Genomic DNA, 26081 nt, shown 5'->3' with positions numbered 1-26081 from the left:
AGCTTGTAGGAGGCTTTCAGAGAGCTCCTGGGGGCTGGGGAGGGCAGAAATGAGCAAAAAACAGGCAATAAATGGGCAAAAAACAGGCAATCCCCCTCCCAGCCCCGAGGAGCACTCTATAAGCTTTCTTTTTTTTTTTTAAATATATTTTATTCATTTTCACATTCCATTTTACAATCACTTATATACAGAGTATTTGCTATAAGAAAAAAAAATAAAAAATAAAAAAAATAAAATAAAAAGAAAACACAACTCATTCACAACCCCACCTGACACTTCCATCCTCCATACACCCCATCTACCCCCTCCAACTTTCCTTTCCTCCCTCTAACGCTCCCCTCCTACTTCCCTTTCCCCTCAAACCTTCCTTCTCCCCTTACTCCCAACACACCCTCCTTGCATTCCCCTTACTCCTTCCTTACTCCTCCCTCCTCTTTCCCTCTACCTCCCTCCTTGGTGTATTCCTTTATTCAAGTGTTGTTTATTATAATCTGATAAAAAGTAAAATAAACCAAGGGAAAAAAAATTTTTAAACAAAGAAAAGAGTAAAAAAAAAAAGAAGAAAAAAAAAGAACAACCGTATATAAGTGCATTCTTGTTCTTATTGAGACTATGTTAACACCCACCCACCCACCCCCCAAAAATCCCCATCCCTACTCCTCCTGACTTCCCAGGGCCCACACCTGGCACTGCCTTCTATCTAAAGTATCTTATATTCATATGGATTAAAAATAAAAATAATATATTAAAGGAAAAAAAACCAAAAAAAAAAGAAAGAAAAGAACAAAGAAAAAAAGGAAAAAAAAAGAAACTCTTTGTGTTAAGCTCAGCCCCCCATCTTTATCTATGCTTAAATAGTGTAAATCATTCTATCTATATTTTATTCTTGTCTCTTGCTTCTTTGTTATTTACCCCGACCTCCTGTAGACTCTCCCGTTCCTCTTCCTTAACCTTGTATTCAGATAAACATTTATCCAAATTTATAAAATAATTTCACCAAGCTTTCCCTTCTAATAAAAATTAGATAGCATAGATCATGCCACATATTCAAATAATACTTTCAACAAAAATCAGTTTACCTTCCGTTTTAAAATTATCTCATCCAGCTTTCCCTTCTAACAGAATTTAAACAACATAAATCATTCTGCATTCATTTTACATATATACATTCAGTATCACCCCACCAATATACGTAAATCATTCCGCATGCATTTTACCCTCATCCCTTGCTTCTCTAATATTTGCCACTATCAAATTTATGCAAGCATTAGTTTAAAATCTAGCTCAAAATAATTAGTTTCAACAAAAATCAGTTTACCTTCTATTTTAAAATAATCTCTTCAAACTTTCCCTTCTAACAAGATTTAAACAGCATAAATCATTCTGCATGCATTTTACATATATACATTCAGTATCACCCCACCAATAAGTTCCCCTTTTTCTGCCGGAGAGAGGTCGCAAACCCCCATTCAATCCACAACTTTGGTGAATATTTTAGAATGTCTAAATCCTCAAACTCCGCTTTTCTGCTTCTCCGAGGGAGGGGGAGCTACCCCCTCCATCTTGCAGCCATGTGGTCTGTTGCTTGCCTTCTCCTTCGGCTTGTCTCTCCTCTTTTCCAAGTGAATCAGGAAGTCCCGCCTTCAAAGTCTTGTAATAGAAATCTCGAGCCTCCGAAACAGAATTAAGACGAAGTTTTTGATTCTCAAATGTGACCGTAATGCCGGCTGGGGCCTCCCATCTATATTGAATCTGTTGATTTCTAAGCTCTTTAGTTAAGAAGGTATAGTCCCTTCTTGCCTTTAACATCTGGAAAGGTATTTCTTTGAAGACAATCAAGTTCTGGCCATCAATTCTCAAACTATTATTGTAAAATTTTTGCACGATCGCGTTTCTGGATTCTTTTGTGGAGAAATATATAATTATGTCCCTCGGGAGCTGTCGCTGTTCCGCTACCAACGAATTCTGGCGATAGATTTTCCGAATCTGCCAATCAAGGTTAAGTCCCGGGCTTCCCACCGCATGGCTGAGGGCTTCAACAAAGGTCTGTTTCAAATTCTCTCGCTCCTTTTCGCGAAATCCTCTGACTCTTATTGCGAATGCCTTCTTATTAAAGTTTATCATAACGAGCTGTTCCTGAGTGTCTCTAATTTTTTGTTGTAAAATTTGAATATTAGTAGTCAAATTAGAGTTAGCCTCCTCCAAACTTTCCAATTTATTCTCTATTTCAGCGGTATAATCTGACAGGGCAGACACGGCTGCAAACGTATTCGCCTTCATTTGGTCAATTTTAGACTTTAAATCACCATATAGCTCGAATACAAATTCCTTAATTTCTTGTTTAAAATCATTAAAGATTTGAAAAAAAAATTCCTGTGTTAAGAATTCTCCAGTAGAGGGCGTAGGAGACAAGGGCTGCGATTACAGTATAAATTCTTTAAATTCCTTCACAGATTCTTTAGGCACATTTGTAGAGAGACGCTTCGATTTTGACCTGGGTGCCATTATAAATCAACAAATAAACAGTGCTTTCGCTCCCCTCTGTTTCCAAAAAAAAACAAAAAAAAATTATTTTGTTAAGGAGCGGTCTGCAGGAAGGTAAAACCGGCTACGTACATCCCCTATCAGTCACCAACGGAGAGAAATCGCCATTTTGAAGTCCGTTTAAACAAAGAAGCCTCTAAGACGAATGGTGCTGGTATTTAAGATAGTAATAAAAGCATAAATCTCACAGGAGTGGGACCCGCCCGTATTAATCCTAGCTTCAAACAACTTTGCTTTGTCCTGGGGGGGGGGGGGGTCGCCTGTCTGGGGCTGCAAAAAAAGGCAGCTGAGAAGAACTGGCTGGAGATAAAAGCTCCGCTCACGCTGGATCTAATCTCTGTCCACAGCCAAAAAAAAGGAGAAAGGCTGTGAATTACGAATAGACCCTAGCACACAGAGCTACTTCCTGCCCCTTTCTTAGCCAAAAAGGGGTGATATCTATGATCTTAATTAGATATACAGACCAGATCTCTGAGAGGAGCTCGGTTGAGCTCTCCTCGGCAACAGGCTCCGCCCCCCGGTCCCCGGTCTATAAGCTTTCTAATGCCCTTTTTTTTACAACAAATGGGCCTGTTTTTGCAAAAAACAGACCATTTTTGCTTGTTCCCCACCCCATCTCCCCAGGAACACTCTACAAGCCTCCTAAGGGCTATTCATGCCCCTTTTTTTAAAAAATATGGGCCCATTTTCACGAAAAACGGGGTGTTTTGAGGAGGTTTGCAGAGTGCAAAAACTTTTTCTTTTTTAATTTGCCTCTTCAAAACCTTGGTGTGTCTTATACCCTGGTGCATCTTATACTCTGAAAAATATGGTAACTGTCAATTTCAGAAAAGGCAAGCACAGTCACACATCTGTATTAACAATTCAACTGTGAAGGTGGTTTAGTAGTATCAAATTTTTGGGTGTGCAGCTGATGAATGGGTTAGCTTGGCCCTTCAAAAGTGAGACCCTGGTGAAGTAGGAACACCATTTTCTGCATTGCATGAGAAGAGCATATCTCCCTTCTCCTATCTTTTCCACTTTCTATTGAGGGAGGACTGAAAGCATCCTGTCATATTGTATTGTATTACTAGAGGTTTGGAGGTATTACTGTTGCGGACAGGAAGGCTGTGCAGAGAGTAGTTAAGGACGGCAGAAAAGATTATTGCATCCAGGACATGGCATATAAGCAAAGCTTGTCCAGGGTCCACAGTATTGTCTGAGATGCTACACATCCTCTCCATGACCAATTTTCTTTGTTAGTTTCTGAGAGGAGGCTCTGCAGTATCCGAAGCCGAACAATTCTGTAATAGCTTCATACCATATATACAGTATCACCTTGTTAACTCTCAAGTCTCTTTTTTCCGCTATGTATTCTAAATGGTCTGTGATTAATGTGTGTGTATGTATACGGTGAATCAAAAGTTGGAATTAAGATTGCCGGGAGAAATATCAACCACTTCAGATATGACATTGAGTTTTTATTGATTAGTCCTTTGGCCATATCAAAAAGATATGTGAATGATAGCACTCTAATGGCAGAAAGTGAAGAGGAACTAAAAATCTGTTGATGTGGGTGAAGGAGGTGAGTACAAAAGTTGGCTTCAAACTCAACATTAAGAAAACAAAGATCATGGCATTTGGCCCTCTCAATTCCTGGCAAATAGATGGGAAAGAAATAGAGGTAGTGATAGATTTTATTGTCCTGGTCTCCAAGATCACTGCAGATGTGGACGGTAGCAAAAAAATTAAAAGACACTTGCTCCTGGGGAGGAAAGCTAAGGCATCAAATCTAGACAGCATACTAAAAAGTAGACACATCTCCCTGCAACAAAAGTGCATACAATCAAGGCTATGGTTTTCCCAGTTGCAATGTATGGCTGTGAAAGTTGGACCGTAAGAAATGCTAAGCACCAAAGAATGGAGGCCTTTGAACTATGGTGCTGGAGAAGACTCCTGCGAGTCCCTTGGACTGCAAGGCGATCAAACTGGTCAGTCCTAGAGATCAACTCTGACTCATCTTTAGAAGGCCAGATCCCAAAGATGAAACTTAAATACTTTGGCCACCTAATGAGAAGGAAGGATTCACTGGATAAGATCCTAATGCTGGGAACGATTGAGGGCAAAAGAAGAAGGAGATGACAGAGAATAAGGTGGCTGGATGGCGTTACCGAAGCAGTCAGCGTGAGCTTAGGTGGACTCCAGAGGATAGTAGAGGACAGGAAGGCCTGGAGGAACGATGTCCATGGGGTCACGATGGGTTAGATACGACTTTGCAACTAACAACAACAATAATGTATATAATATAGAGAGAGAGCATATGTATGGTATGGGTGTATGTGTATGTATACATACATACATACATACATACATACATACATACATACACACACACACACACACACACACACACACACACACACACACACACAAACACCTTTGAGACCTGGTATCAGAATTTCATTTTTTAATGTGTTCCAATGTGTTCACAGAAAAAAAGTAGCAATAAAGTTTGAGTTTGAGTTTTATTTAGCTTGTATGCCGCCCTACTCCCGGAAGACTCAGGGCGGCTAACAATAAGAAGGGAAGGGGGGTACAAAAATAAAAACAACAATTAAAAATTCAGCAACAGTCATAACATAGGATAGGGCTGGATAATTCAACAGCCCCAGGCCTGCCGGAACAGCCAGGTCTTAGTTGCTTTGCGGAAGGCCGGAATGGTAGTAAGGGTCCGAATCTCAACGGGGAGATTGTTCCATAGGGCCGGAGCAGCTACAGAGAAGGCCCTCCCCCGGGGGGTCGCCAGCCGACATTGGCCGGCAGATGGAATCCGGAGGAGGCCTAGTCTGTGGGATCTAATAGGTCTTTGGGAGGTGACTGGCAGGAGGCGGTCTCTCAGGTAACCAGGTCCGATACCATGTAGGGCTTTAAAAGTAACGACTAGCACCTTGAAGCATGTCCGGAGACCAATGGGAAGCCAGTACAGCTCACGGAGGATAGGTGTAACGTGGGTGTACCTAGGTGCACCCACAATTGTTCGCATGGCTGCATTCTGGACTAGCTGACGTCTTCGAACACTCTTCAAGGGCAGCCCCATGTAGAGCGCGTTACAGTAATCCAGTCTTGAGGTGACGAGGGCGTGAGTGACTATCCGAGGTTACTTACCTTACCAAAAACAATTTAGCATGGGGCAAACTTGAGCCAAATTTCCACTTATCTGTTATACTCTTAAATCCTCACAATTTAGCACCAATTTATATTTAAAAATGTAACTAACATGGCAACTGGAAACAAGAAAGAGGAAATGCTTTCTCAACGATTACCCATATTCAGAGCGTATACATTTTACTACATAAACAATTATTTGTCCTACCTGTGCCATTAGCAGCTGACTGTTCTATTCCTTGAGATGCCTTGGTTACATGGCAAGAGTTTCTTAGTGATCGTTTCTGCTTCTTCCATTTTGATGAATCACTCATCCCTCCTGCTCTCATTTTCAACTGAGAATAATAAACACAAGTCTCTTATAGCCAGAAGAATTGTAACAGTATTCTATTAGTTCAAAACAATATTCTTGGTATTCATATTCCAATAGAGGTGTGTGTGTGTGTGTGTGTGTGTGCGTGGAGGGAGGGAGGGAGGGAGGGAGGGAGGGAGGGAGGGAGAGGGAGATTGAATTGATGGATTTTGGAGTTCACCCAGCTTTCAGATATTTGATGTACATTGACATATACAAACCAGTTCCCAAATATAGAAAAGGAAATATTGTTGAACATTTTGATTTCCACCATCCTCTTTTTCAGTTAAAAGGTTACGTTCTTTTTTATTTTAGTTTATTTTGAAACTATATTGTAAAGCCTTAACTTACAAGCTAAAGATCCAATTTGATGTAGTGTTTAAGACAACGGGCTAGAAAACAGTTCTAGTTCCATCTACTGTACAGCACACTGTACTACTGTACTACTCTTTCCAGCAACATAACCCCCTGTTCCAGCATTGTTTCCTTTACCAACGCTGCCTTATTCTTCGACGCTGCTCTTTCCATCAACGCTGCCTTTTTACCAACACTGGTTCCCTCCCGCCTCGGACTCTGCTTATCAGATCTCCCACACCTATAGACCTAGGCCCTGTGTGCCTGTCTGTCTTAGCCCTGACTATTACTATCATTACTACTGGTGTCTATCCCCAGAAGGAAACTGTGGTCTGGGCTGTGGATGGACAGTTGATGGCAACAAACTGAACTCGCATTTTAAAACTTTTTAATCAATTGCGCAACTATTTTAACTTTCACTCTTTTCTTTCATCTTTTTTTCTTCTTTCTTTGTATGGGCTATGCATGAGGTTCGTATGAGATGAATGAATGTCCCACTTTTATGATTATATTGTTGTAAATTTTGTGTTTTTTTAACTATTACGTGGGGACTGTTTGGGGGAGTGTATGAGTATGTGTGATTCGGAGGACCTGCCGGGAGTTGCGGGGGCTATAGGGGTGGTTGAGGGGACCAGAGACACGGGAGAGGGTCGGGGTATTGCGGTCATAACAGGGAGGGGCAGATACGGCGGGGACTTCAGGGCAGGCCATTACCGGGGAAGGAGGGTTCGCTACATCACAGAGATCCCTCCTTCCGGCCCTGGGAGTCCCACTCCGAGACCAGATGGCGTAAGTAGTCAGGACCCTGGTCTCAGGCTGTTGTCGCTAAATGCCAGGTCTGTCGTCCATAAAGCTCCTCTCGTCCGGGACTTAATTTTAGACGAGAGGGCAGACCTGGCATGTATTACTGAAACCTGGCTGGGCCCAGAGGGAGGAGTCCCCCTTGTAGAGCTGTGCCCAGAAGGATTTCAGGTGCTGCATCAGCCGAGAGCCCAGGGAAGGGGTGGGGGTGTGGCCGCCGTCATCCGGGAGTCGTTAGTTCCTCGTAGGGTCCCTGCTCCGGAGATTGTCGGGTGTGAGTCTTTGCTGTTAAAGTTGGACCTCAAGGGTCAAGTGGGGTTGCTGCTAACGTACCTGCCTCCCAACAGCGTTGCAGCAGCCCTCCCCTCGCTCCTCGAGTCGGTAGCCGAGCTGGCAGTTGAGTTCCCTAGGCTGATGGTCCTGGGGGACTTTAACTTGCCATCGCTCGGTGAAAACTCTGATGGGGCACAGGAGTTCATGGCTTCCATGACAGCCATGGGCTTGACCCAAGTAATTCGAGGCCCAACCCATTCAGCGGGACACATGCTTGACCTTGTATTTCTCTCGGAGCAGTGGATTTACGATCTTGGTCTGAGGGGGAGCGACATCATACCCCTGTCGTGGTCAGACCACTGCCTACTGAGGCTCGACTTCCGGAGGCCAAACCCTCACTGTAGGGAGGAGGAACCGACCAGGTGGTTCCGCCCCAGGCGCCTTATGGAGCCATCAAGGTTCCAGACAGAGCTTGGGGTTATTCCTGACACTTTCGCCCACAGTCCGGTGGAGACTCTGGCTGCTGCGTGGCACTTGGCAGCGTCAGAGGCCCTCGACCGGATTGCGCCACTGCGGCTCCTCCGAGGCGGCGGATCCCGGAGACCCCCTTGGTTTACTGAGGAGCTCCGGGAGATGAAGCGCCGGAGGAGATGCCTAGAGCACCGTTGGAGGTCCGATAAGTCCGAATCGAACCGAGCAATGGTAACCACCTGCACCAGGGAATATACTAGGGCACTTAGGTCAGCAAAAAGATCACACATAGCCACCCTGGTTGCATCCGCTGAGTCCCGCCCAGCCGCCCTGTTCAGGATAACCCGCTCCCTGTTGAACAAAAGGGAGACGGGGGAACCCCTGCAGGGCAGAGCTGAAGAATATGCCCAATTCTTAGCGGACAAAATTGCTCGGTTTCGGTCGGACTTGGACTCCACACCTGCAGTTCCAGCCGAGGCACAGGGGGATCAAGTAGAACAGCTCTGGGTTGAGTTTCAGGACGTTACCCCCGGGGATGTGGACAAGGCCATGAGAGCTGTAAGTTCCTCCACCTGTGCTCTGGATCCGTGTCCCTCATGGCTGGTTGTTAACTGCAGTGAGGTGACACGAGGCTGGATCCAGGCGGTTGTAACCGCCTCCCTTCGGGAGGGGAACTTCCCCGCCGCACTGAAAGCGGCGGTGGTGAGACCCCTCCTGAAGAAACCATCCTTGGATCCAGCTGTCCTCAATAGTTATCGCCCGGTCTCCAACCTTCCCTTCTTGGGGAAGGTTGTTGAGAAGGTGGTGGCCTTCCAGCTCCAACGGTCCTTGGAGGAAGCAAACTATCTAGACCCCTTCCAGTCAGGCTTCAGACCCGGTTACAGCACAGAAACCGCGTTGGTCGCATTGATGGATGATCTTTGGAGAGCCAGAGATGAAGGACATCCCTCCATCCTGGTCCTCCTTGACCTCTCAGCGGCTTTCGATACCATCGACCATGGTATCCTTCTGCGACGACTGCGGGAGGTGGGAGTGGGAGGCACCGTGCTACGGTGGTTCTCCTCCTACCTCTCGGACAGGTCGCAGTCGGTGTTAGTGGGAGGGGAGAGATCGTCCCCAAGGCCCCTAAATTATGGGGTGCCGCAGGGTTCGGTCTTATCCCCCCTACTATTCAACATCTACATGAAACCGCTGGGAGAGATCATCCGCAGGCACGGGATTAGATACCATCAATATGCGGACGATACTCAACTGTATCTGTCCGCCCCGTGCCAAATCAATGAAGCGGTTGACGTGATGGGCCGGGGTCTTGAGGCCGTTATGGACTGGATGAGGGTTAACAAGCTTGTGCTCAACCCAGAAAAGACCGAGTGGCTGTTGTGTTTCCCTCCCAAAGATTTGGCAAACATTCCAACACTCAGGCTGGGGGGTCAAATTCTACACCCCTCAGAGAGGGTGCGCAACTTGGGAGTCCTCCTGGATCCACAGCTGTCATTCGACCACCATTTAACGGCTGTGACCAGGGGGGCATTCGCCCAGGTACGCCTGGTGCGCCAGTTGCGACCCTACCTGGACCGGGAGGCCCTCACAACAGTCACTCGGGCCCTTGTGATCTCTAGGCTGGAATACTGCAATGTGCTCTACATGGGGCTGCCCTTGAGGAGCATCCGGCGACTTCAGCTAGTGCAGAACGCAGCCGCGCGAGTGATTGCGGGTGTCCCCCGATTCACCCGCATAACACCTATCCTGCGCTAAACCACAAAGCAACCTGGGGCCAGTCAATCTCTCTTAACCTTAGGAAGAAGGCAATGGGCAACTATTTTTGAACATCTTGCCAAGAAAACAGCTTGAACTTGCTAGACTTTTATGATGATTCAAAGGCCCCAAACAAAACAAAACCATTATTTTAAAAAAACTTTACAAGCTAAGTTTTCTGCAGGTAGTCTTCAACTTACAATCATCTGTCCAGTGACTGTGTGAAATTAATGATGGTGCTGAAAGAAGGGCCTTACAACTGGTACCTGGAAGTTATAGCCACTGTAGCACCCAACAATCATGTAATCAAAATTCAGGTGCTTGGCCACCTCCCTGTGCTTACAATCATAAGGGCATTTCAACTCCTTCCACCTGCCTTTCTCTCCCCATCTATGCACTTTGGGACTTCTACTGCCCTATACTCCACTGAAAAAAACACAGAAGTCCAAGAAAACATTAGACAAAGTATCATTCCACAGATCAGAAAAATATAGGAACGGAATCAACTTACAACAGAAGACAAAGCAGCCTTCAGAAGACAATTTACAACAGAAGACAAAGCAGCCTGAAGGAGCAGACCATCATCATCCTAACTGCAGACAAAGGCCAAACCCCTATGATTATGGATAGACACAATGCCTACAAAAACCAAAAGAAATGCTGGAGGACAAAGAAACCTACAATCCTGTGAACACCAATAGAATACAAAATACAATACTGGAATAGGTTTTCCCAATACTGGAAGAAGGAAGACCTGCCTACAATTCAAGAATGGACATTGAAAGTCACAAATTTAGCCGAGATGGCTAAAATATCTGCATAAGACCACTCAAATGAGAGATATAAACGAGACTGGAAAAAATGGATTGATTATATACAAAATAAATACGGGACTAAGAAATTCCAGATAGCCTATGCTTAAGATCAGGAATGATTTAAATTGTTTAAAGTTAGCTTAGCAAGGAGGAGCTAAGATCCATGTAGAGATGTTATTAATTTCTTATTCTTTTTTTTCTCAATATATTTTAGACTGTGTTTGTTAAAAACCTATACCGTGTATGGGTTCTGGGAAGCCGGGGGGGGGGCGGTTGTGGGGGGTCGGGGGAAGGGGGGGAGGGATATATACCAGGTTAGATAAGATGTGTTAGATTTCAATGTAATGTGACTCCACATGTATACTGTTTTTTTTTTCTTTAAAAATAGGATAGGCCAAGTATATTTACATGTAGCGGAAATACACCAAGGAGAGGAGGAGTGGGAAAGAAGAAAGATGGACAGAGAGGGATGGGAGAGAGGGGGGGGGGAAGATGAGAAGGATGGGGGGAGTGGATGTGGAGAGAGGAGTGGTAGAGGGGGAGGGGAAGTAGGGTAGAGGGGGATGATGGAGGGAAGATAGAAAGTTGGAGGGTGGTGGAAGAAAGAGGTGTATGGAGAGCAGAAGAGCTATATTGGGTTTCTATTTTCTGGGCCATTGTTGACAAGAGGAACTGATGTAATTATTGTTTAATGCTGTATGGTGTTGGCTATGTATAATATACATGTGAGTGTATGAAAATGGAAATGGAAATAAAATACTCTAAAAAAAAAAAGAATACAAAACCTAGATGACTAGCTCAAAAGAACCCTCAATGACCTCACTAAGAAAGGACAAATTACCAAAGGGGAAAAGTGTTGGATAAGAATCAGTGGACCCATCTCCCATACTTCTAAGGATGCTCCAAGATACACAAATCTGGCATACTTCTCCATCCAATCATATCTCTGACAGGGACCCCTACATACAGCATTGCAAAAGAATTAACAAAAAAGCAATAGCAATAGCAATAGCAGTTAGACTTATATACCGCTTCATAGGGCTTTCAGCCCTCTCTAAACGGTTTACAGAGTCAACATATCGCCCCCACAGTCTGGTCCTCATTTCACCCACCTCGGAAGGATGGAAGGCCGAGTCAACCTTGAGCCGGTGAGATTAGAACCGCTGAACTACAGATAACAGTCAGCTGAAGTGGCCTGCAGTACTGCACCCTAACCACTGCGCCACCTCGGCTCAGGGTATCTTACAAAATGAAGCCAACATTCCATTAACTCTCCTCTACAGTGTCTTCAAACAATCAGGAACCCTGACACAGAGATGTGACTATAGATAAGGTTGACATCATGGTCTTATTTGATGTCACAGCCCTGTTCACGTCTACAGATCCAGAATTAGCAAAGAATCCATGACTGCATTGCTTCACAGTACACCTGACTTAATTGAATACACAAAGATCAAAACATTCAGGATTATGGATCTCATAAACCACTGCTTAACCACATACTTTTAATTTGATGGCCGAATTTACCAACAAGTTAAAGAGACACCTATGGGATCACCGCTTTCAGGACTTATGGTGGAGGTTGTCATGCAACATCTAGAAACCATAGCACTTCCAGAAATACAACCGAAAATATAGATCAGATATGTAGATGACACCTTCATCATAATAAAAAAGGACCAATTAAAGAATACCCACAGAACCATCAATAACATTTGAAAATAATTCAGTTTACTGGAGAAGAAGAAAACAACAACTCAGTGCCCTTCCTAAACATCCTGATCAGCAGAGACCACAATGACAAACTAGAAACACAACTCTACAGAAACCCCTCCCATACTAACAAGGTGCTCCACTACCAAAGCAACAACCCAATCTCCCACAAGAGAAGCTGAGGAAGGACTTTATTTAAACAAGCCCTGTAGGAAGTTATCACCCAGCCCTCTCCCAGAAAAATGAAGTATCCTAGGAAATATTGAAAAGGCAGAATATTTCTCTGGATGTGAAAAGGAAGAAACATGTTTTATAAAGAGAGAATAGCTCCCTGTAGCTTCCTGCCCCCACCCACTTTGTCAATGGGCCATTAAGAATGCCAAGCCAGTCCCTTTACATAATAAAGAGTTCTCCCCTTCAACTCCAGGGGATGGGATTAAGGCATGATAATATTGGCCCTTTACCCAACTTCCCACATGGCATCTGAGAACTCAACCAAACCTGGATTCAAAACGCAGCCTAGAGAGTTGCCCCTGCATGGCCCCATGGGAGTCTGAGAACCAATCAGAATGCAAGCTCAAGATCAAAGGCCAGAGAGGGCATAAAACCAGGGACTCAGCTTCTCTTCTGCCCTTCTCTTTTTCTCCATCAACATTGAAGCATGTGATCACCTTTTCTATTCAGGACTCAAGCCATGTGGTCCTGTCCACCAATAAACCATCTTTCCAAGCAGCCTCCATATCTCCAGTGTCTTTTTCCCCCACTTGGAGCCGAACCCAGAAGGACATTTCTTCCAACAGATAGATTTCTATTTAAGATACATTAATAATTTAGTTTATTCAACATGAAATGGATCTTAGTTATGTAGCACGAGACTGTATATTCTGCAATATTGGGACTGAAAGTGAAACAACAGGAGGTCAGAGGAGGAGCCGCTGCGGGACAGAGATGACAAGTGCTCTTTAAAAATTATGATTTAAATCGAGTTGATTCAAATCAAATCCACCCTGCTCAGAACAGCAGAAAAAGAAAATGCAGCATCTATACAATACATAGAAACACATCCCTGACCACTCAACCCAACACAGCACAATCAACAGAAACCCTAAAAAGAATTACACTGCTATACATCAAGAGTATGTCAGAAACCACAGACAGATTACTACAACCACATGGAATCAGCATAACACACAAGCAAACTAAAGCCTTTCAAAACATCATAAACAAACTAAAAGACCCAGAAACTTCAGAAGAAAAAACAGGAGTCATCTACAATATACACTGTAAGAACTGCAACAATTACTATGTAGGACAAACAGACAGAAGACTGGCAGAATGTATCCATGAACACCAACTGGCAGCCAGAAGACACGACAAAAATTCTTTAATTTCATAAGGTATAGACAGATTTAACAATAGTTTCAATTGGGAAACTGTGACAATCCTAGACCAGGCCAAGTCCAAAAATGCCAGGGATTTTTTAGAAGTCTGGCACTCTGGGAAATCAGCCATCAATAGACATATTGTCAGCCTCTACTTTGCTTCCTTGCTATCGGCTGCCATAGTAACGAGGAGGGTGGGGACTAATGCATGACCCGACAAAAGGGCGAACGTCAAAACCGCGTCCAACTAAACCGTGACGCTAAAACCGCGATGTCAACGCGGCGACAACAGCGCGGAGACAACAGCGCAGAGACAGAAGGGCACTTTACAATAGCGCGGAGACAGAAAGCCGATTTAACTTAAGGTAAGGGTTAGGTTTAAGGTTAGGTTTAGGGTTAGGTTTAGGGTTAGGTTAAGGGTTAGGTTTAGGGTTAGGTTTAGGGTTAGGTTAAGGGTTGGTTTAGCATTACGTTTAGCATTACGTTTAGCGTTAGGGATTAGGTTTAGGTTTAGTTTTACAGCGCGCTTCTGTCTCCGCGCTGTTGTCGGCGCAATTCAGCGCTCATTCGTCGGAGCGCTTTAGGACACGTGGTTTTATCACCATGGTTTAGTTGGGCGCTGTTTTGTCATTCGCCCTTTTGACAGTAAACCAGACTAATGGTATTTGGGAGGGGAATTACTAGGGACTGGCAGAGATATTGTTAGGAAGGTATGTTCTCACCATCTTCTGTGCATTTTGATGGCTCGTGTTTGGAGTTGGTCACAGTCAACTGCACCCCACATGACACCTTTGGGAGCTGGAGATTGGACCTTGGGTTGGGGTAACTTGATACGTGCTTTTTTTGCTTCAGAACTTGCTTCACTTTAGCTGTTTTCATTTCATGTCCAGTAAAAGTACCTTTATCTCTACTCAAATGGAGTTGGGGGTTTTCTTTCTTGGTTACTGAATGAGGCATGTCTGACGCATATAGACATTAACAACATCTATAGATTATGCAAAAGAGACAATCAACCAGCCCAAAAGACAACAAAAAGACTTCAGTGCCTCTCCACTAGTATTTAGCACCCAGATTAGCATAGATTAACTCCAAGGTTAACTTCAGACCAACAATCAAGTAAACAATACCCAATCAACAAACTGCAAAGAGCCATCAGTTCAGCTCAACTAAAGAATCTCTAAGATCGCCCACACAGAAAGGCAAATCACCAGATATAAACTGACAGCAAGCAACACTCCTTACGTGTACTGATGATGTTACCTAGTTAGGGTAATAAATCATCTGCAAGAAAACAAGCAAGCTCAGAGAGCACCATGGAAATGAGATGGTCAAATAGCAAGAAGAACTGATGGCATGTAGCAAAGAAAAGCTCAAGACCATATTGGTTCGAAATATGCAGAAGATCCTGCAGTGGATAGATGAAGATTAGAATGATGAATGATTAAAGAAAAGAACATACAACAGCCATTGTGAAACAACTGCCCATCATCTGAAGTGAAAAGCAAAGAATCAGACTGTGGGCTGTCTGTAGGTATCCACCTGAGCAATGGCATACAAATTCAGTTTCTGCTGCATTATAATCTGATCTAGTAGATGTGTTCTCGAAGAACTGTGAAATAAGATTCAATATTAAAAAGACTGGTGATCAGTAATGCGGGATTAATCATTTGAAATCAAATAAGGTTTTCAATGAAAGCATCAGAGGGCCCAAACATGGCTGTTGAACCCCACAGACTGCCCAAGTATGAGTTAACATCACCTTGTTGAAATGACACCAACTGTGTTCTATTCAGTAAGAAACCCTCTCTACATCTGAAACCTAAGTCTATCTAACAATCATTAGACCAGTTACAATGTGTGCAAGTGAAACATGGGTCCACAACAAAAAATAATAGCAGAATCTCCCATATTATGGAGATAAGAATGCTTTGGCAGTCACTTGGCAAAACAAGACTAGGCTGAATAACAAATAAAGATATGCTGGTATTGTCTCCATTGCTGAGAAAAACAAACAATTGTGTTTAGAGTGATAGGGTCATGTACTATATACCAGCAAAATATCCATAGCAAGAACAACTTTAAAATTAAAAGTAGAAGGCCCCCAGCCTTCTAAATATATAGGTTCAACCAAGTGAAAAACAGAAATTAAGCTAAAGAAGAAGAAAAAAGGCAATTAGTTTCCACAATATGATCTTGAGCACATATCTAACATTTTTAAGGAGAACATCAGGAATTATTCTAGTCCTGGAATCCTGTCCCCTATTAATACAGAACCAAAGGAACTTGTGGAATGAATTTAAAGAAATTGTTAAGAATGTTGTGGTCCACCGTCAGCCTGCAGAACTGACAGCAGAGTCGGATAGCGAGGACGTTGGGCAGAAACATGGGCCAGTCCTGGAGTCTGGGAAGGCTCGGACGAGGTCTCTGCGTCAGAGGCAGAGAGGGGGCCATAGCGATCTGGGAGTTATGTACTACTTTCAGAGCCTCCAGAATTGGACATCAGTGAGGCAGAGGAACAGGTCCCCCTGTTCCCAGTGCACGAATGCACAGAGCTGCCAGAAGGCAAGAACAGTTAAGACAGAAGGGACAATTTGGGAATAAGGTTTGGAGGTGATTGGCCCCTCCCATAAAGGAGCCTTTGCAGGAAGCAACTTGGTTGATGCTGGTCAGTTTACCTTCTGAAGCTCTGTTTTGACTCTTTGCTTCGTGTGGCCTTGCAAAGCTAATTGCCAATTAAGTCTTTCACAGCATTTCAAGAAAAATAAAGATGGGTGCTTATCAGCCTTATCCTGAAAGACTTTGGCAGCCTTTACAAGTATTTGGGAGTCATTACGGGCTGTGAATGAACATAATAAATAAATAAATATAATAAAAAGAGGGTTTGGGGGACTAAGTGTGTGCTTTTTACTGTATCAGGAAGCCTAGGTCAGAACAAAGAATGCATGTGAAAGAGATGGCCAAAGATAAAGATATAAAAAAAAGCAAACTGGATGTCAGAACAAACTCTAGAAATTGACAAGAACAGAAGAGAACCCAAAGTCAAGAAAGGCAAAAATCTGAGGGAAGAACTTAAGAAACAAGTAGTAGTATACAACAACCTCTATAACACACTGAAAATGGGATCCAACCTTGAATTGCTATGCTAAAGGACATCAATGGACCATAGTAGCAGAGTTACTAGTAGATACCAATGAACAAATAAACCAAGATGAAAGGATTACAACAAAATACAGTATGGGTGAGTTTTCAACATTGAAGATAATTTGGAAAATTCTTCTTCCTTGCAAGAATCGATAGTACTGGAAGATGAAGTTAGAAGACCAATCTGGCCATTACCAAGTTGGAAGGTTATGGGAAATGATATTATACTCATAGAACTATGGAAAGCAATAGAAGAAAAAAATCAGTAAAAGGTTCTAACTAACTAACTGAGTCTTGACATGTCTTGCTGAAAACTTTGTCATACAAAAGGCAGAAGAAAGAACAAGAGGGCCAGCTATACTGCACTTAATCTTTACTGATAGGGATAAACGTCATACTTGAATTCACTATAATGCAATCACAGGTAACCAAACAAATTCAGACTAATGCTTTAGACTTTAAGAGAGCTGATTTCAATAATTAAGAGAGAGAGTAGGAAGGATTCCATGGACAGAAATCCTAAAAAGAAAAATGGCTCAAGATTCAAAATTGGATTTGTTGTTAGTTGAGAAGTCCGACCCATCGCGACCCCATGGACTACGTTCCTCCAGGTCTTCCTGTCTTCTACCATCCTCTAAAGTCCATTTAAGCACTCCTACTACTTTGGTGATTCGATCCAGCCACCTCATTCTCTGTCGTCCCGTTTTTCTTTTGCCCTCAATCGTTCCCAGCATTAGGCTCTTCTCCGATGAGTCTTTCCTTCTCTGTGGCCAAAGTACTTGAATTTCATCTTCAGAATCTGGCCTTCTAAAGAGCAGTCAGGATTGATCTCCTCTAGGACTGACCGGTTTGATTGCCTTGCAGTCCAAGGGACTCACAGGCGTCTTCTCCAGCAACATAGTTCAAAGGCCTCGATTCTTTGTTGCTCAGCCTTCCTTATGGTCCAACTTTCCCAACCATACATTACAACAGGAAAAACCATAGCCTTGGTTTTATGCACTTTTGTTGGCTGGGAGATGTCTCTGCTTTTTAGTATGCTGTCTAGATTTGATACCATAGTTTCCTCCCCAGGAGCAAGCGTCTTTTAATTTCTTGGCTGCAGTCTACATCTGCAGTAATCTTGGAGCCCAGGACAATAAAATCTGTCACTACCTCCATTTCTTCCCCATCTATTTGCCAGGAATTGAGTGGGCTGGATGCGATGATCAAGGCGTTATTACAACATTAATTAAAATTATATTTTGGATGGATCAGTAATGATTTCCCTTGCAAGTTTTCCCATTAAGACATTCCTTATTGATTATACTTTAATCTCATAGAATATAATCATGCTTGTATAAAAAAAAATTATCTGCATAATTGACTTGACCATGACCATCCTCCTGCTGATACAATTAAAAATATATTCAGCAACTTCTTCCTGAACAAGTATTTCAACTTAGAACTAGATTTAGAGCCAGGACTGGTTGTACCAAATGGATTTAGCACCTCAATGAACAAACTTCTTAGCTGCTTCAGAAAGAAGTTGCAATTTCACTTTATTACATGTTAAAGAGGTTTCTGGGAATTCCCTTCTGCAAACATTTACTAAACTCATTCAGTTACTCCAGCCATTCAGATACTGAGCAAGAGGGGAGGAAGCAGGCTCATTCCTCTTAGCCTTGGTTTGACATAGTGTTTTGTGCCCCAAAGAAAATTAATTAGAAAATTCAAATTAAGTTAAGAAAATTCAGTTGAGCACCCCCCTCCCCCTCCATGAAAAAACCAATACAAACAAGAAAAGATGCTTTAATAAGGCTTCTTGGAAGCAACTGATGCCATCATCTCAGGTCAGAAATCCCATTTTATTTTGATGCCTAATTGCTTCCTACCCCATTGATAAGCCCCTTATTTCCCCACCTTTTACCTTTGTCTGTGTAGAACGACCACTATCTAATTCTCCTAAATTTGAACGTTAACTTTCTCTCCAATTGGATCTCAGTTTTAAATGCTGAAAAGAATCAGCTTAAGTCTAATAAATCACCAGACAATTTTAATCACTGAAATATTACAGAGCAATTTGGAATGGTAGACCTCAGTTCTTTCTTTCATTTATTTAGATTGATCACACTGCAAAAATCCCAGAGGACTGATCCTAGCATCATAGTGACCATTTACAAAAATATTGTCAGCTGATTATAGCGACTCTTCAATTTACAGTCACAATTATGACTGCAATCTTTGGTCGCTGAGTAAAGTTGAGGCTGTAATAGTATTATTTCATTCTACTGTGATAAAGAGTTGAGAGTCAATGCTTTTCTTTCCTTTTACTCCTTTGCCCTATACTTCTCCTTTTCCCTTCCCTATTTTCCACTATTTTCCTTTGATTTTACATTTTGATAAGTTTAATAAACTTATTTCTAAAAAACATCCATTCTTCTTTCCGAGTTAAAGTTGTAGGCTTTAAACAAAGCTTTTCTAGGCACTTTACATTATTACTTGCCTCCCATAACCATCCAGAGATTAAAACGGGCAGCAATGAAACATTATAAAATAAATATAAAGACCAAACTAATGACAGCATGACAATCAGTCTCAGAACTGATAATGAAAATATCAAATTGGTAGATAGCTTTTAGGATCAACTATCAAGTGCAAACGAATAAACAGTCAAGAAATACATTGCAGACTGCCATTGGGCTGCTATGAATGCGTTAGAAAAAAGGGACGTGGTGGCTCAGTAACTAAGACGGTGAGCTTGTCGATCAGAAGGTCAGCAGTTCAGCGGTTTGAATCCCTAGCGCCACGTAATGGAGTGAGCTCCCGTTATTTGCTCCAGCTTCTGCCAACCTAGCAGTTTGAAAGCACGTAGAAATGCAAGTCGAAAAATAGGGACCACCTTTGGTGGGAAGGTAACAGCGTTCCGTGCGCCTTAAGCATTTAGTCATGCCGGTCACATAACCATAAAGATGTTTAATGCTTTAGAAAGATATTCAGATATCTTGATACCTACAAAGATGACCAGTGCAAGCAATGGTATTCCCGTAACATTCTATGGTAGTGAAAGTTGAAAAAGCAGAATATAAAGAATGTTAATGATTTTGAACATTGGTGCTGGAGAAAACTCCTGAGAATATTGTGGACAGCCAAGAAAACAAACAAATAAATAAGCAACCAAATCAACCCAGAATTCTCACTCAAGACATATATGACTATTTTAGATACATTATGCGAAGACCTAGCTGCTGGAGAAATATTTAACGGAAATGTGAAAAAAAAAGGTGAAAGAGGATAACCAGTAGCAAGCTGGATGAACTCAGTTACAGTGGTGATGGGTAGAGTATTGGAACATCTGAAAACTCAAGTTAGGGACAGATCATCATAGAGAAAATGCATGTATCTGCTAAGAATCAATACCAAGGCAATCCATCCATCCATCAGAAATACTATAGATGTCAAATGGCACACACAGCTAAATAAATAGCTTCTGCAACAAATATAACAAGGAGGAGCAAGAGGAAAGTGCAAGTGTGCTTAAAAGTAAAGCAATATTCACTATTTTGGATCTTACCTTTCTTATGTTGGTCCCTACATAGCTCTTAGGCTCCTCTTTAAACTGAGATGATCTGGAATAATATAAACAGACAAAGGTATTAAATACAGGGAACACAAGAAAGTTCTCTGCTTTTTAATGCTTATTTTATGAAAGTTTACAATATACAATAATTACTAATAAAAACAATTTTAGTAACTTATCACCTTCTCTTAAAATACAACAAATGACCTTCTCATATCCATCTCTTTATCAATAAACAAATCCATAAAATGTCATCATTTCACTCTTGATGTTAAGCAGAAGTTCATTAAGTTCATTACCAAAGACAACAACAAATCTATTTTAATCTTGATCATTTATTTCTAACAATCTTGATCTTTAGCCCCTTCAAATAATGTCACAGAATTTGTTTTTATTTTTATTTTTTCTTTGTCCTTTCTCACAAAGTTCTTCAAAACTTCAACAAGTCTTTTTTATAAATCCAATATAGGAAAATTATTCAGGTTACTCTCTTGGTTTGTTTGTCCAGTGTAATAAATCATTCTTATAGCCCATCATTTTTAAATCTACTTTTAAATTAGGCTCAATTGTGTCAGGTAACCTTGCTCCTATTTGATAGCATCTTTTAAACAAAGTCTATCTAGAGAGGCAGATACTCTTAAATTTTACTTCTATTCTCTTGTTTAAAAATATTATTCAATAAATCTGAAATGGCATATGTGGATGACCTTGGAGGACATGGGAAAGTGATGCTTCCTAGGAAACAATCAGAACAAGACAAGGGGAGTCCTCAGCTGTTTAGCATTCAAAGAAAGAAATTTAAGAAAGACCCATCCTAATTGATCAGATAGTTAAAAGTGGCAGCAAGAACTTTGTATGTTCAGATTTCTAACGCTCTGTTAATGTAATCTTACAATACAATAGATCTAGTTCATCTAGTAGCATTTCCTGCCTCGTTTACCCAGGTCTGACAATGTCCAATGTTAAAATATTCTGTATTAGTAAATCAAGTTGAAATGTTCTTCTCCTTTAATTGTAATCTTTTGATCCTTCTATTCCCTCTGGTGTCCAGTTTTTTAAACTCTTAGTTTAAAAAAAAAACAAAGAAATCAAAACAAAAGCATATTCCGATGGGAAGGATTCTTTATAATTAATTCCAAAATCTTATTTCAAATTTATTTGGACCCTCAATCCTTTTGTAACTTTCTAAAATTTTAGTTTTAATTGCCCCTTTGCTGTTTGTTCAGGAAATCTTTTTTAAAATGCTTAAATTTGCATTCCAATTTCTTTTGCTAAGGATTGAAGGAAACTTACCCAGTGCTATAAAACGATCCAAAGGTTCCTAATAAACAGTTAACAAGCAATTTCCTAAAGTGATTAGAAAACCAAGTATGTGAGGCCAGTGACTTTTTAGTTTCAGTTTTTAGCAAAACGGCTATTCCCTCGTCCCCCAGAGCTCTTAAACCTCATCTTTTCAGTCTCCTCATGAGAAACAACTCTTTGGATTACATGTGTGCGATCTTGTCCTCTCCTTTTTCAGAGAAGAATTATGAAGGACCAGTCTATTTGTCAGCTCCACTGCACTTGTCAGCTCCACTTTCTGTGGAGTTGTCTTTGATTCAACATTTCTTTCCACCAGAAGTCCAAGAAGGTACTCTTCTTAACATTCAATGGATAGTTATAATCCTTTTATTAGAATCGTTTCTTTTATATGGAGTTTCTTTACTTTCTTCTGGTCATACGTTGCCTTATATTTTCTAATCAACATTACAAAAAATAATAACAAAAGTAACAACCATACTAATTAATATATGCATAATCCATACTGTGTGTACACACAGTACTGTGCAAAGTTATAGGCAGTTGTGAAAAAATGCTGTAAATTAAGAATGCTTTCAGAAATAGAAGTGTTAATAGTTTATTCTTATCAATTAACAAAATTGAAAGTAAATAAACAGAAGATAAATCCAAAAATCAATACTATCTGGGCTGACCACCCTTTGCCTAGAGCACAAAACTGGCAGAAACCAGTGCAACCCAGATTTATCTATCTACTGTCTGGAGAAGTCTGGCCAGAAGTGGCCTTCATGAAAGAACTGCAGTCAAAAAGCCATACTTCCAAAGTGGAAACAAGGCTAAGTGATTCAATTAATTAACATAAAGACTTCACTAGGAGGCTTGCACAATAAGAACACATATCTCTTTTGCGCTCTTTGATGAGTTTCTTGTTTTCCTGGCGATAGTAATACTGAAAATTTAGGGCGGTCTTTAGTTACTGAAGCCTTTATTTTTCATCAGTTTATGTTATTTCTATTATGTGATAACATATTCCTCAATTTCATATATTATTTTAATCTTGCTTATTGTCAGTGAAGAAGATACATTTTGATGAAAGGACAAGCTTTGCAAGGACCTGGTAATACTTGGAGTAGAGTATGCGTATACATAAACACTAACATATTTGGAAATGTGCAATCTTCCCATCCTTGAAGGGCCAGTTGAGCAGTGCAGAGACAAATACAAGAACGTTTACCTTGTGAAGAGCAGCTGTACCATGTCGACCAGAGTGTGCTCTGCAGATTTTCTCAATAACTCTGAAGACAAAAACAAATAACACAGGTGTCATTATCCCATGTGATATTATCTGGAGGCTTCTTTGCGTAGACTTCCCTCCAAGTGTTGCTTACAAAGGATTACTAGAAATTTATTAAAACCAATCCAGGCTCAGCTGTGCAGAAAGAAAAGGAAAGATACACCAAGCTGCACTACAGAGATAGAGGAATGTAGAGATGAGAAAGGAAAAGGCAGAGGAGCAGGAAATGATTAGCAAAGTCAACTACTTTTCTAAAAAAATTAAGGAATGTAAACTCAATTTTACATATTTAGCATATTTTATGTTTATTTACATTTCAGCATTCAGACTTATTAAATACAGAAATAATATATGCCAAAATAATATAAATGTTTATGATTTGCTTGTTTACATTGCAGACCTACCACTAAGCCTCATCTCAAAGCATATACGGAAGCAAGACTGCATGATTTCACACACAGATTCATTCGTGAGATGAGCTCCAACTGGAGCAAGGAGGAGAGTCCTCAAGACCTGAAAGAAGAATAAATCAATATGAAATGTTATATTCTAATCACATTTTAATATCAAAAACATTCATATGAAATAACAAAGAAACATTTTAAATATCAACTAAACAGTGGAAGAATACTTCTTTTTAGTATTACCAATTAGACAACTAGTCCCATATAAGTGAATGAGAGCAAATTCTTTCCCTGCCACAGATCGTTTGGATACAGCATGAAGTCTGTACAAAACATTTCCCCAAATCAGTCTCTATGAACAGAGATTGAGAGACAGTTTGTGAATACTTAAAATTACTCATAATTTTTAAGAACTCTAACTAACACCTGAGTTTTGGGTAGGTCAATGAATAAAGTCTGGTAAATAATTTACAAAGTAACATATGTTATTGTCTTATTGAACTCAGTGAGTCAATGAAGCCTTTGTTGGAAAAAATATACGAAATGTTACTACAGAGGTAGAATGTAATAACACCTATTTCAACACAGATACCTCTTTTATAAGAGTTTCAACTTATTGATACTTTGAAGCTGTCTGGTGTAAAATACACAATATTTTACTTGTATTAAAGTCAAGACATTATATGTTTATGTTTCAAAATTTCAAAATCTGAGATTTTTTTCGGTTTTGGTCATTCTGACATAGATTTTACTTATGAGTTTAAGACCATTGTTGTGTTCTTTGTCTTTAAGTTTCAGCTCATGGACTTATATTCTACAACTTTCCTGTACATTTCCTGATATAATCCATAATCCATTTTTCCTTCAGTGATTGCAAGTTAGCTCCAAACTATGATATTCCCATTATCATCCTTCTTAGTTGTTCCAAAAGTGTGTGGAATCTTTCAGACAGGATGAGATAGGGAGCAATGGATTTTCTAGAGACGAGTGGATTCCTCATTATATATTTCCATGCATACTACTCTTGTACAGTTTTTTTCTTTATAAAACACCCAAGAATGCTTATATAAGCCTTCCAGAGTAAAGCATACTTTGCTCCAGGGATACTTCTGGATGGATGAATAACTATGGTATTGTATTTTATTTTCAGTCTGTATATTATTTATTTGACAGTGGAATGGCAATGAATCATGTTCTTTGGCAATGATTTTGTAGTCTATTTTCCACCTCATGAGTATCAAAGAACATTTTTCTACGGTCTGCAGGGATCTCTTTTGATCAGGGCATGATCCATTTCCATAAGCTGTATTGTGAAGAAAAAACTCTCAATGTTCAGTTTTTATAGAGAAACCCACATCAAATTTGTATCATTGTCTAGTTAGGGGTGTCAAACTCGATTTCATTGAGGGCCACATCAGGGTTGTATTTGACCTCAAAGGGGGGGGTGGCCAGGGTGGGCATGGCCAGCTCAACATCACTCATGTCAGGGAGACCTGTGGTGACCTGAGTGCTCTGCCAGAGAAAACGGGCTCCTGAGTTATGTTTTCAGATGCAACGGCCTCCTGCAACCCTCTGCCAGCAAAAACAGAGCTTAAGAGGGCTGCCTGCGGCCCTTGCAAACTCCATTTCTACTGGAAGAGGCACCATGGGCCAGTCCTTCATTGTTTCCAGGGCGGACCCATAGGCTAGAACTAAACACCCCGGATCCAGCCCTCAGGCCTTGAATTTGACATCCCTGGTCTAGAATATCTGCATCAAGTTACTCCCTAAAAAAACTAATCATTCTACGGTTTCACATTTTTTTCCAACAGTATTAGAACATGTTTATTATTTATTTACATGTTTATATATTTATTGTTTATATATTTATTACATGTTTATATATTTATTAAACATGTTCTATTTTTGTGTATCATATGTTTAATCAGAATCTCTTAACAGGATCCCCATGAATTCAGAGGAAGCTCTGATCACAATGTATATCAGTTTTACAGGACACAGATAATCCCCCCCCCCCCAAAATCTCACCATGTCCAACATACCTGCAAAATCTTCATCAAGACAACCTCATCACTTCCAGGATCTGTGCCCACAAATCGGGCATGTGTTACAGCATCTGCCAAGTTTTCCATTCCCTCAGCTGTGCCCTCGTGATTTGAATCTAAGAACACAAAATAATCTATCTATCTATATCTAAAAGAAAGCCACATTAAATTTGTATCATTGTCTAGAACAGGAGTGTCAAACTCAATTTCATTGAGGGCCGCATCAGGGAGGGCGGCATGGCCAGGGTGGGCATGGCCAGCTCAATATCACTCATGTCAGGGGGGCCTGTGGTGATCTGAGTGCTCTGCCAGTGAAAACAGGCTCCTGAGCTCTGTTTTCAGATACTACATATATAAAAGCAAAAACCACTCACGCCACATCATGAACTCTCCAGAACTGTAAAGCCTACAAACTTGAAATGTGGCACATATGTTCCTCTTGGCTTCCAGGTACTCGCTTAGAAAGGGTTTTTCTAAATGACCATCAGAGCATTAGTATTTCTTATATTATTATTCACCCGCTCTGATGCTAAGGAGTGAGACGTTCTATTCTCCTCCCAACCTGAAAATAACTCTGTTCCAACTGCCACTTGGATGTGGGCATGGCCAGCGCCTGACTCATCCGGCCTGTGCTGCTATATGAGGGTCTGTTATGTTACCCATTGCTTCATTATATTTACCATATTTTATCTTTATTTTGTTATATTTAATTGATTTTATTTTACAGGTAGTCTGCACTTAGCTACCACAATGGGGACC

General features: G+C 41.1%; 1 protein-coding gene across 4 annotated transcripts in view; it reads right to left on the bottom strand.

Moving 5' to 3' along the window:
- GBF1 (golgi brefeldin A resistant guanine nucleotide exchange factor 1) overlaps positions 1-26081 on the bottom strand; it is a 173611-nt gene that overhangs the window by 103374 nt on the left and 44156 nt on the right. For all 4 annotated transcript variants that reach the window (XM_032231642.1, XM_032231643.1, XM_032231645.1 and 1 more), the window contains exons 5-9: positions 25320-25438; positions 23278-23386; positions 22814-22874; positions 20296-20350; positions 5897-6023 (exon numbers count right to left, since the gene is read on the bottom strand). In XM_032231642.1, the coding sequence (XP_032087533.1) occupies positions 5897-6023; positions 20296-20350; positions 22814-22874; positions 23278-23386; positions 25320-25438 (471 nt within the window). The remainder of the gene's footprint in view (positions 1-5896; positions 6024-20295; positions 20351-22813; positions 22875-23277; positions 23387-25319; positions 25439-26081) is intronic.

This window comes from Thamnophis elegans, chromosome 15, assembly GCF_009769535.1.
Source record: "Thamnophis elegans isolate rThaEle1 chromosome 15, rThaEle1.pri, whole genome shotgun sequence".
NCBI lineage: Eukaryota > Metazoa > Chordata > Lepidosauria > Squamata > Colubridae > Thamnophis > Thamnophis elegans.
This window is presented reverse-complemented; position numbering and strand designations above follow the sequence as displayed.